At 38.8% G+C, this 12,579-nt stretch overlaps 1 protein-coding gene across 1 annotated transcript in view; it reads left to right on the top strand.

Moving 5' to 3' along the window:
- The window catches only part of ABI3BP (ABI family member 3 binding protein), a 192,664-nt gene that overhangs the window by 57,068 nt on the left and 123,017 nt on the right, over positions 1 to 12,579 (top strand). The window contains exons 8-11 of the mRNA XM_021718108.1: positions 2,796 to 2,888; positions 9,355 to 9,432; positions 11,319 to 11,393; positions 12,154 to 12,228. Of these exons, the coding sequence (XP_021573783.1) occupies positions 2,852 to 2,888; positions 9,355 to 9,432; positions 11,319 to 11,393; positions 12,154 to 12,228 (265 nt within the window). The 5' untranslated portion in view covers positions 2,796 to 2,851. The remainder of the gene's footprint in view (positions 1 to 2,795; positions 2,889 to 9,354; positions 9,433 to 11,318; positions 11,394 to 12,153; positions 12,229 to 12,579) is intronic.

Raw genomic sequence — 12,579 nt, forward strand, 5'->3', positions numbered from 1 at the left:
TCTCTTGTGTTGAATTTTGCATCACTGATTAGATAAGGGAAGTTTCTGAATGATCTCATGGAAAGTTGTCCAATGTGGTCTCTGTTTCTCTTTCTGCCTCAGGCAGTCCGATTATTTTAGGTTAGGTCTCTTGAGGTAGTCACTCATCTCTTGAAGGTTTTGTTCTGTCTTTTTGAGCTTATTTTCTGTGTTTTTAAGAGTTTGGGCTATTTCTATATTTTGATCCTCAAGCTTTGAGATTCTTTCTTCTGCTTGGGTAATTCTACATTCCATGCTTATCAATTTGTTATTTATTTCATTCACAGTATTCTTTATTACTGTTAACTCAGATATCAGCTCCTTCCTAGTTTCTTCTTGTGTCTCCTCAATTCTTTTTAATCTCTCCATTATTGTTTTGATATCTACATTTGCAGTTTGAGACCCTTCATTCCGGGGACTTTTCATTGTTTGCATTCCAAAGGCAGTTTTCTCAGTGTCTGCTCTCTCAGGCGTGTGGGAGAGACTCATACTCTTCTTTTGGTTTTTCTTCATTTCTGTAGATTTTTCTCCCTCTTCCCCTTTCCCTCCCCCTCTACAATTTTGTTTTTGAGGGAAGGTGGGGTTGCTTTTATTTCTCTTCTGCAATGACCTGTTCTTCCTTATGAGGGTCTTCTGGCTTTGTTCACTTTTCCCTCTGCTTTACAGTCTGTCTGTTCAGCAGTATGCAGTCTTGGTCCCTAGATTTAAAAAGGGGCCATATAGAAGAGGAAAATAATGGAGGAAGGGGGGTCAATAGGGAGTTAGAAAGAGGGAAGTGTGAGAGGGAAAACAGATATACATACCAACTATCAGGTGGGAACGAGACACAGGGCTGGGAAGAGGTGAAGAAAGACATGTAAGAAAGATTCCCTAAAGAGTACTGATAGCTTCACACAGACAGGGCAATAAAATCGAGAAACAGTGTAAGTCAGAAGGTAAACAACAAACATGATCTAAACCAACAGTTACAATGATAAAATCATAAGTCAAAATAAGCGAAAGAGAGAAGTGCGAGAGGGATAACATATATACATACCAGCTATCAGGTGAGAAAGAGTCACAGGGCCAGGAAGAAGTGAAGAAAGACACGTAAGAAAGATTCCCTAAGGAGTACTGATAGCTACACAGAGACAGGTCAATAAAATCGAGAAACAGTGTAGATCAGAAGGTAAACAACATACGTGATCTAAACCAACAGTTACAATGATAAAATCATAAGTCAAAATAAGCGAAAGAGAGAAGTGCGAGAGGGGAAACAGATATACATACCAACTATCAGGTGAGAGAGAGACACAGGGCTGGGAAGAAGTGAAAAAAGACAGGTAAGAAAGATTCCCTAAAGAATACTGATAGCTACACAGAGACAGGCCAAAAAAATCAAGAAACAGTATAAGTCAGATTACCAAACGTAATCTAGACCAACAGTTTCAATGATAAAATCATAAGTCAAAATAAGCGATCAGACTAGAGTCACTTCTGTGATCTCCGATTCCAGCCTCTCCCTTTTGTTTTTCATTGCAGCATAGGGGTGGGGCTTTGTCTCCTGTTTCGCACTGTTGCCTTAGAAACTGAGGTAAAGTTTGTTGATAGGTGGGCGGGGCAATGGAAGTCTCTGCCTGGAGAATAGCAAGGTAGTTTACCCAGATCTGTTTTTCTCCACTTTTCTGGGTCCCCCGGCTTGGGGTCTCGCACTGGGTGCCTCAGCCTGGGTGGGCCCGGAGTTCCAGAGCTCCAAAGGGCAGGCAGTGGGCGGCGAGAGTGGCTCTGGGCCCCCCACAGGGTACTTCAGCCAAGAATGGGACCGGTGTCTCTGAGGGGCGGGCGCCCAGAGCCTCCCTGTGTGACTGGCAGTGCTGGGTGCCGGGCTGGAGACAATGCAGCCGGGGAGAGAGCCAGAGGGAGCAGGGACCCAAAACTTCCCCGCACGCTGTAATATCTGGCCTTAGGAAATGAGGCAAAGTTTGTTGCTAGGTGGGCGGGGCAATGGAAGTCTCTGCCTGGAGAATGGCGAGGCAGTTTAAGCAGATCTGTTTTTTTCCACTTGTCTGGGTCCTCCGGCTTGGGGTCTCATGCTGAGTGCCTCAGCCAGGGTGGACCCTGAGTTCCAGAGCTCCAACGTTCCAAAGGGCAGGCTGTAAGCGGCGAGAGTGGCGCTGGGACCCTACAGAGTACTTCAGCCAGAAATGGGACTGGTGTCTCTGAGGGGTGGGCACCCAGAGCCTCCCTGTGTGACCGGCGGCTTGGTGCCGGGTGCCTGGGCTGGAGACAATGCAACCGGGGAGGGATCCGGAGGGGGCTGGGACTGGAGACTTCCACACACGAGTAGAATGGCAGCAGTGGTGGGGGGAGCGCAATATCTGGCCTTGCGTGGGACTGAAGTTCCTGGGCCTGACCCCAGTACGGTCGGTGGTGGGCTGGGGGATGGGGGTAGAAAAGTAATAGCCTTTTTGGGAACTCACATTCAGAGAATCTCACCAGTTCACCTATGCCGTCGCCATCTTGCCCCGTCTCCTCGCCACATATCTTAACCAGCCATTTCACAATTTTTGAGTCTATGGTTTAAAAGCCAAAGGATTTTAATAGTTCAGTTCTAAATATGAAAAATATTTGATTTATAAGATATGGTTGGATTTTTCCCCCCAACATTTTAAAGCTTGGGTTAAAATCGACTAAACAAAGTAAGTGCTATGCTTCATAGTTTCTGGCATCTGATGCTCTAAGCTTCATTTTATGTCATGCTGCATTTCTTCCCCTTACTTATGTCTGTTTCCTTGCAGTCCACCTTATTATTCCAGGCCTTAATGAAACCACTGTAAAACTTCCTGCATCCGTGATGCTTGAGATTTCTGATGCTCTCAAGACACAATTAGGTAAGCAGCAAAGTTTTATTCTTGGACTCTGCAATGACCAAGTTCTAATACTGATATTGTTAGGAAATTCAAAGAATCTTGCAAAATGAACTGTTTGAGGATATCAAAGTAAAAAAGTAAGGTCAAGAAGGTTGGAGTGCTGGATGTATTCATTACAAATCACATTATATAGGATAATAGTCATTTTATATTTACATGTATGAAATAACAGTGAGCATTTATGAAATTATCCAAAATACATACTTTTTTATGGGTATAATTTTTAAATAGGGTAATTGTTTGAAATTATACTATTAAGGGGCTACTAAATATTTTCAAAGAGAATTGGTATGAAGGTCAGTTTCATTAGAATTATTACTTATTTGAGGTTGATATTGCTTGCTACTTCTAGAAAGAATTGGATGTGATTTCAGTGTTTAAGAAACATAAAAAACAACAATTTTAAAAAGTAGAATTCACTTAAAAGGGGCTCAGGGAATAATTATGGAGGTCACTGGGCTGTTAGTTCATCTGAGTATGAAATTAGACTCTGAATTGTCTCAATAGCAGAGGATCTCAAACTTGATCATGCATCATAAGCATTTGGAGGGCTTGTGAAAACACACAGACTACTGAACCTACCCCCAGAGTTACTGATTCAAGATCTAAGCTGGGCCTGAGAATTTGCATTTCTAACAAGTTTCCTGGTGATACTGATGCTGCTGCTCCAGGGACCACACTTTGAGAACCACCCCTTCAACGTTGCTAGAGAATGTCTTGGGCTATTGATAAATGTGGAAGAAAACAGCATGGTGTGGTAGAAACCAAACAAAACTGAAAAATACAGAGTGTTTTCCCTGAGCTAAGCACTGGCTCCGAACTTTAACATTTAAAGTGATTGAATCAGCACATTGCATGGATGAAGGACCAGAGGCCTGAGCCCCTGTTTGACAACGTTCATTCAATAAATACTTACTAAGCATTACTTACTAAGCCAGAACTGCAAGTTGCAGTTATAATGGTGAGTTACACAGACAAGGTACCTGCTTATGTTGAGACCTCAGACAAGGCTCTTCATTTCTCCTCCCTTGTTGGGGGCCTGGCCTGTCCCCTTCAGTTGATACTTTCTCTTTTTTGATGGAGATGGAAAAATGACAAGTAAGATACAACTCAATTTTTTCATTCAATAAAATACTGTGAAAGAGGACAACAGGCTGGGGTCCTAAGTGGGCAGACCCTTTGGTCAAACTACGGTTTGCCATGCACTCTCTGTTGTAAGGAACGTGAACCCCCTGGGAACCTCCCATTGATGTTCCTGGCAGGTAGCTGCTGAGCAAGTGAAGATTCCAGAAACCAATAACTCCTTTTCTTATTTCCCCTTTGCCCTCACTGCCCTGAATATTTATTAAGGAAAAAAAATCAAACCTAATGAGGTACCAGGTTTTGATGTGTCTTTGTTTTCTTTTTTCTAATTTTCTTCTTTGGGGAGTAGAGCCATGTGGAGATGTTCACAAGTTCTGTCTACACAGTGTCAAGCTACTTAATTTAAAAAAAGAAAAAAGAAATTGCTGTCTCTTCATGTGTTTTTCAAATATCCAGATACTTAACATTGCATAAACAGGGTTATCTAGATATGTACGTAAGTTACTGTTTTTCATTTTTTGCTTGTTTGATGCAAAACACTTTGGTTAAAAGAGCATTATTTTCTATTTTTTGAGTTGGTGTCACTCTGTTGCACAGGCTGGAGTGCAGTGGCATGATCACAGCTCACTATAGCATCAGCCTCCTGGACTCAGACAATACTTCCACCTCAGCCTCCTGAGTAGCTGGAACTAAAGGTGTGCACCATCATGCCCAGTTAATTTTTTAAATTGTTTTTGTAGAGATGAAGTCTCACTATGTTGCTAAGACTGGTCTCAAACTCCTGAGCTCCAGCAATTCTTCCACCTTGGCCTCCCAAAGTACTGGGATTACAAGTGTGAGCCACCATGCTTGACCTTGGAAGAGTTTTTAAAGGTGACTCTTAAATTCTCTTTAGGAGTAAATTTTGAGAAACTACTAGAGGAAAGGAATAAAAAAATCCTTAACTAGGTAGAAAAGCATTTAATTGGGGATTGCTAGACTTATATTTTTAGAAAAATTTTCAGAACATAGGCTAGCCGGGCTCGTTGGCTCAGGCTATAATCCCGTGCCTTTGGGAGGCTGAGGTGAGTGGATTGCCTGAGCCCGTGGGTTCGAGACCCGCCTGGGCAGGCTAGACCTCATGTCTACAATAAATCAAAAAAAAAATCAGCCAGGCGTGGTAGCGCATGCCTATAATTCTGGCTACTTGGAAGGCTGAGGCGGAAGGATCGCCGGAGCCCAGCAGGTCGAGGTTGCGGTGGCCGGGAGCGGCCACTACACTCCAGTCTGGGCGACAGAGTGAGACTCCCACTCAAAAAAAAAAAGTATGGGTTACCATCTTAACAAGATGTAAAAATATTTTCCAACATATCTTTGTAATTTTATGCAATCCTTATATGTTTACTTCAAAATAATCATACCTAGTAGTCCTAGAGTGAGTTACCTACAAGAAAATAGGTAAGTGACTCTGAACTTTTTTTCTTAACATTTACAGCGGATTTAATCATTTCCCTTTTGGCTATAAAATCCTGTGACTCAACCCTATATCATGTAAATATGGTACTGCCAGGAAGTTTCCAAATTAAATTTCCTGAGAGAGCCTGTGTCCTGTGTGTGGAAGAGTCAAAGCTCAGGGCTCTTACACTTTACTGTTCTCTGCCCAAAGACTGTATACTTTTCCTGTACATCCTGAGAAAAGTGTTTTTGGAAGGAGGAATAAAAGGAACCAGCCAATCTCTTATTGATTTGGTCTCTGATGTGTCCATTAAAACAACAAAAACCAGGGTTTATGAAAAAGACTGAAAGTGAACAGGGATGTTTCATAGACCACTGCTGTCAGTTTTGAAATGGGAGTTGTGATGGTCTGTTCATCTCTTCATCAGTGGACACTTAGGTTGTCTCCATAACTTTGTAATTGTAAATAATGCAATAAATGTAGGACTATAGGTACCTCTTTGAGGTGCTGATTTCACTTCCTGTGGGTTTATGGGTCATATGATTGTTCTGTTTTTAATTTTGTGAGGACCCTCCATGCTGTTTTCTATAATAGACGCACCAATTTACATTCCCATCACCAGTGAATAAGAATTTGCTTTTCTCTACGTCCTTGTTGACACTTTTTGGTAATAGCCATCTTAACAGAAATGAAGTAATATATTTCATTGTGGCTTTAACTTTGCATTTCCCTGATAATTAGTGATAGTGATGTTGAGTACCTTTTTCACATATCTGTTAGGCATTTTCATGTCTCTTTTGGAGAAATGTTTGTTCAGGTCCTCTGTCCATTTTTTAATTAGGTTATTTAGGGTTTGGAGGAGTATATTGTTATTATGACTTTTTGGTTTTGTGTGTGTATTTTTGTTTTGTTTTGTTTTTTGCTATTGAGTTGTATGAGTTCCTTATATATTTTAGATCTTAGGCCCTTATCAGATATATGGTTTGTAAATATTTTTTCTCAATCCATAGGCTCTTTTTCATTTCATGGATCATTTCCTCTGTTGTGCAAAAGCACTATTTTTTACCCAAAAAAGTGTGAGCATAAACAGTCTTTTATACTATCAAGGGAGAAATAAAATTTCCTAAAGTTAATTATCACTGTAATTAAGAAAAGTCATATTTTTTGAGGTAGAAAATTCTAAAAATAACATCCTCATTCCAGTAGAGCCCATCACGGGACATCAAGAAGTGTAATAGCTTTTGTTCTAAGAACATATGGTGTGAATAATAGGAGAAATAAACAAGAAAATCAGTATTACACACACATCTCCAAGAGTGATACAAAGGATTTGCTAAAGCTAAAACCTAGCCTGCCAAAAATTAAAGGAAGCAACTGTGATGGGAAAAGGTATAGAAAAAAATAGATAAAAAGAAATTTCTTGGGTTTTAGATCCTGTTCTGACTGCATTTTACTTTCCTATTGCCAAGACCGCAGTTGTGCTTAGTGTAGGTGTTGATATGAGCTGTTAAGGGTCCCCCATTCAAATATCTTCCTCATTAACCAAATTCTCTGATGTCTGAAATGTCATTTATGGAACTACAATATACCAGCCGGGCTCGGTGGCTCAGCCTGCAATCCCGCGCCTTTGGGAGGCTGAGGTGAGTGGATTGCCTGAGCCCGCGGGTTTGAGACCTGCCTGGGCAGGCAAGACCTCATCTCTACAATAAATTTAAAAAATTAGCCAGGCGTGGTAGCACACGCCTGTAATTCCGGCTACTCGGAAGGCTGAGGCGGAAGGATTGCCAGAGCCCAACGGGTTGAGGCTGCGGTGGCCGGGAACGGCCACTGCACTCCAGTCTGGGCGACAGAGTGAGACTCCAACTCAAAAAAAAAAAAAAGAAATACAATATACCTTTATAAGGAATTGGCAATATATAAAGAATGCAATTATCTTTTGGGAAGGTTGTTTACCTTTTTCTGTTCACAGCCTAATTTTAGGTTAATGTAATTGTAAGCTTAGAGCCTATTTGGAATAAAGAAATTTAGATCATTGACTGTGAAAGTCTAGGATCTGGAGATTGAAAAAAAAGTTCCTAGGTCAGCTAGGGAAATCAGTGAAAACATAGGCTATTATTAACTGGGAAGAAGCACTGGAAGGAGAAGAGGACACTGAAAAAGAATAGATTACTAAAAGAAAACCTTATCATTTTACATAAAAAAAATTCCTAGGTTGCATGCTCAAAAAACAGGACCAGAGCTCCTGAAAAATTTATAATCTGAAATTTTTTTTTTTACTGTGCTAACAATCAGAATGGTTCTAAACAAAAAGCATCAGGAGAAATATTGATAGCATTTAGGAATTTTAAAAATAGAATTTATGATAATAAAATTATACTAGATCTATTTTTATCAGTTACAGTTCCTTTTTATGCCCTGCTAAATTAACTTGAACAATGGTATTACATTTTTCTATTGTGCAAGCATGCAGTACAACTTCCAAAAATACACTTGACAACTGGTTGCAAATATACTAGCATTTGTGAACCTTATTTCTAGCATTTGAAATCATTCCTGAGAATAATTTGGTCCCTGTAGAAATCTGTTGTATGCCTTGCTCAAATAGAAATTAAAATTAATTTGCTTCTAAACATTGTGAAAGAGAAGACTTTCTAATTGTCTTTAAGTTTATCAGAAGTAAATAAGTATTTGGTGCCCACGTTAGCTGAAAAGAAGAAAAAGATCTTTACAAGAGTAAAGTGAACTAAGGTGTTTGTTCAAAGAGTAAAGTGAACTAAGGTGTTTATTCAAAGAACTTTGAGAGTACCAATTAGATCAGTAGTTCTCAAGAGAGGCATTTTGTCCCCCTGGTAATATCTGGAAATGTCTGGAGACCTTTTCTGATTGTCACACCATGGAAATACTATTGAAATCCAATAAGTAGAGGCCACGAATGCAACTAAACATCCAATGATATACAGGACAGTTTCCTCTACACAAACATTATCTGGCATCAAATGTCAGTAGTGCCAAAGTTGAGAAATTCAAGTTCTGTGCCGTGATAGGACTTTAAAAATCCTATCTGATTATATAACTAGTTCAAGGTGGCACAACCAGAGTATCTCAAATTCTTTCATGCCACTAAATTGTTTCAAAATAGTTACTGATCCAATGTGCTAAACAACTGAATACTGTATAGTTAATTTTTAAAATGGAATATCTTATTCACTTGGAAACTTTGATTTAGAAATATATTTTCTTTGGAAAAGAATATCTAAATTTTAGAAAGAAGTTTCCCAAATAGTTGCGTAAAGAGGGAAAAATGGGGGAGGGAAAGATTTCATTCTTTGCAAGGGATTCCCACAGAGACCAAAAGAGAAAATCTGTTAACACGCAGCTCAAATAAAATTTACTAACTGTTGGTAATTTTTTTGCCACAAATATTTTCAATAACCTAGTTTCCTGTGTGTTTCCTTGTGTTTTTCTAAAATTTCAATGTCATAACCTATTACATTTTTACCATGTATAACAACAGAAATTTTTTATTCCTTGATATAAAAAAATTAGGAGTACTTGAATATAAAATTCTAGACAGTATTTACAGTGCAACCTAGACCTTTCAGAAAGTTTATTTATGAATCAGAATGACTTGACATTTACTCCAGTATTGGGTTGTGATTTTTTTTTCCTTCATTCCAATACCAATTTAGATCTTACAGAATTAGTCAGGGATAAGAAAGAATTCTGCAGACTGTTATATACTTACACTAGTCCCTACTAGAAGTGCACAATAAAGTTGTTGATTGGCTATTGGAAAGGCATGTGACTAGATTAGAATTTTTTTAGTCTGTTACTTGATGTTTTGAATGAGGCATTTTTGGACACTATCAGAAGGAAGTGAGATAAATTGTTTGTTCTCTAACTTTTTAGCTAAGAATGAAACCTTGGCATTACCTGCTGAATCTAAAACACCAGAGGTTGAAAAAATCCCAGCATGGCCCATAACAGGTAATGAGATTGTTATGTTGTTGACATCGAGAAAAGAAAATACATGGTTTTTTTTCAAATAGTAAATTATCTGCTACTTTTTTTTTTTTTTCAGTTAAGCAGTGGTAGGAAATTCATTTTGATCACAAGCACAAATAAGTAGGAGATTCTAGGTCTTTAATGTCTGGGGAAACAACAGATACAAAATGAACTATTGAATCATGTAACTGATATGAAACACGGAAAGTGTATTTTTCACTCTAAATGAAAGTTGTTATCTCAACACTCAAATATTTTCATACTAAAATATAATACCACAGTTTTTGGTGCTTTTCTTATATAGGAAGACATGAGGCCATTTTTTATTTCTTCACTTTCACAAATTGTCAATGTAGTAGAATACTGTATATCCCGCACAAATCATTAGCTTGATGTTTATTGAAAATAACTTTACTTAGAAATAAATGTCTCTGGAACATTAACAATCCTAGTATAGAGCAAGTATAAGAGTTTAGTAAAGTCCTTTGAAGAATAAATGCAGTAAGCATTTCCCCCATAGCTTATCACTGTTACCAAAAAACAGTCAGCATTTCTTCTCTGAAGAACTACCTAAACTGGGTTCACGGGGGAGACATTAATCTTTGAGCTACAGAGTTTTTGCCAGAACAATACCACCTTATCAGGACATGATGAAGCAGACATCTGGCAAGAATTCCACCAATCCATATTTGACAAAGTAATTCCAATCTAAAGTGATTTTTTTAATCCATAAAATTGCTATTCCTTGAAATATTGGTGATCTTTACCTTTTACTAAACTTTTAGAATTGTAACTAAGTCAAATAGCTTTAAGAAACTAATTCAAGTATGAGTATTTCTGATACAGCAAGATGAGCATGATCCTGTCTAAAGAAGAAAGGGGAACCTTTCAACGCCACCTTCATGGGGGTTGGGGAAGAGGTAGCTATTGGAATAACCCATTTGGATGAAATTCCTAGGTTGTTCCTGACTTCAGTATATTTGATCAATACCAAGAGAAGCATGAGCCCAAATCAGGGGGTGACTCCAAGTTCTTTTCTGCCTCAAAGATTCTACCCCATTTTCCCCAATTATACTTTCTTCTCTTGGCACAGTGTGTGATGGGAGAGTCTACGGATTTCTTAGTTCTCTGCCAAATCCTCCTCAGAATTTTCCACTTCAGAGACACTTAGGCAAACACCACAACGTATTATTCAGTGTTATTGTGTTTATTTCATGTCCTTACCCCGCACAGTTCTGGGCTTTTTTAGCCCACAATTCATTCCAAATCTCAGTAACCCTGGTTCTTTTTTCTTCAAAACTATTCACTTGAGGTTTCATTGCCTTTAATCTGGTACTTGGGACAACATTGTGGTTGAGCATTTAAATTCTGATTGTAATTTCAACTCATTTTCAAGCTTTGCATGTTGAGGGCAATTTGAGAGAGAAATCTTATAATACAGGACTTCTAAGTAAACCTTTTAGCCCTGGGTCATTCTTTTATTTGCCCATTTATTAATTCATTTAATAAACTATTGTCATGTGCTTGTTTGCTATACCCGAGGCATTGTGCCTAAGCCCTGGAGATAAAGAAAAAGGCAAACACATTAAAAATGATGATTAACCTGATAAGTACTTTAATGGAGGTCAAATCAGAGTGCTTTTTTGGAGCCTATAGAAAAGTGGATCAAGCCCAGAAAGGAAGGGCTGGGGAAAAGTGTCAGCTCAGGCACTTGGAACAAGCCAGAGTGTTCTTAACATTAGCAACGTGCAAAGAAATGGGCTATGGAAATACCAGTTACTAATTCTAAAGAACAACAAAATACATCTCTCAGCCATTGGTTGCTTCGTTTTATCTTAATTTGTAAGGTTGTCTTTTTTACCTTTCAGTGACTCCTGAAACAGTTCCAAGGACCACTAAACCCACTATGTCTAGTGCATTAGATGTTTCAGAAACAACACTGGGTAATTCTAAAAACTTTTTTTCTTTAAAAAAAAAAAGCAACAACCAAAACAATCCCTACCCTCATAGAGAAGTAATCCTGATGCCTCAGTTTCTCTCTCCCCTCCCTCCCCATCCCTTCTCGTTTTTTTCTTCCTTCCTGACAGTAGTTAACCTTCCTATTTCTTGGACCAGTTCCACTGAAGAGTTAACAACATGCCTGATCCTGGTGACTGATCTACTAGGCAGATCTGGATTCTAGATGCTAACTACACGCCCTTTTGAACCAGCCTCTTGGGTTGTGTAGATAGAATACCAGCCTTCTATCTTCCAGATCTTGGGAGGGTGGGGAAAACCTGGAAGTCTTGACTCTGTGCTCTCTGCTTAGATTGGCTTTTGGAAGTCTTGCGCATACTAAATTTGGGGAGAATCCTCCCAAAATGTCACGCTTTTAAATAAGAACCCTGTGTCATTCACGTTAGCTGCTTCTTGGCCCAAGACCATCTAACTTGCTTTGTTGTTCTCTACCCTCGAAGAAAAGGAACGGCATGTGTTTTGTCCTGTTTCGATGTTGATCTTCCCTGTCATACTCTTTGAATGGATACCTTCAAATTTTAACAGCTATGTAACTTTTCCAGGGAATGCCAGTTGTTTCCATGATAGGCATCTGCGACTCAATGCACACGAGTCTCTGTTTTGAAGCATGCTATGCATGATCATGGTTAAGCTACAACATCAGATCCTGAGTCAAAGAGTTGCTAACCACACTCTTCTTTATCATAGTTCCAAGCGAAAGGACCCTGGAAACATCACGAACTTTTCTAATACCTCAGTTTGAATTGCTACTGAGTACTCTAGGTAAACATTGTTAAACAGTGTAGCTTTATTATTATGTGGAAATTTCATGCATGCTTCAAAGAAGTCCTTAGGCTAATGCATTCAAAGTCATCTCCTAGAAGAAAAGGAACAAATGGCTTCTAGAACAATAAGTTCTCCAACACATAAGCCCATATATGTCATACGGTCAGTTTAGGGTCCTAAAGAGGCTTAGATATGACAAATCTTTTGGTGGTTTTTCTTTTCAGGGATCATATTTTGATATATTGGATTCTTTTCATTCAAGATCATTATGTTACCAAACACATTGATATTTTCTGTATTTTTTCCTAAATGCTACTGAATTGTCTCTCTTGACAGAGAACATGTTTT

This window comes from Carlito syrichta, unplaced genomic scaffold (genome assembly GCF_000164805.1).
Source record: "Carlito syrichta isolate Samal-C Ts95f unplaced genomic scaffold, Tarsius_syrichta-2.0.1 Scaffold311833, whole genome shotgun sequence".
In the NCBI taxonomy this organism is placed as follows: domain Eukaryota; kingdom Metazoa; phylum Chordata; class Mammalia; order Primates; family Tarsiidae; genus Carlito; species Carlito syrichta.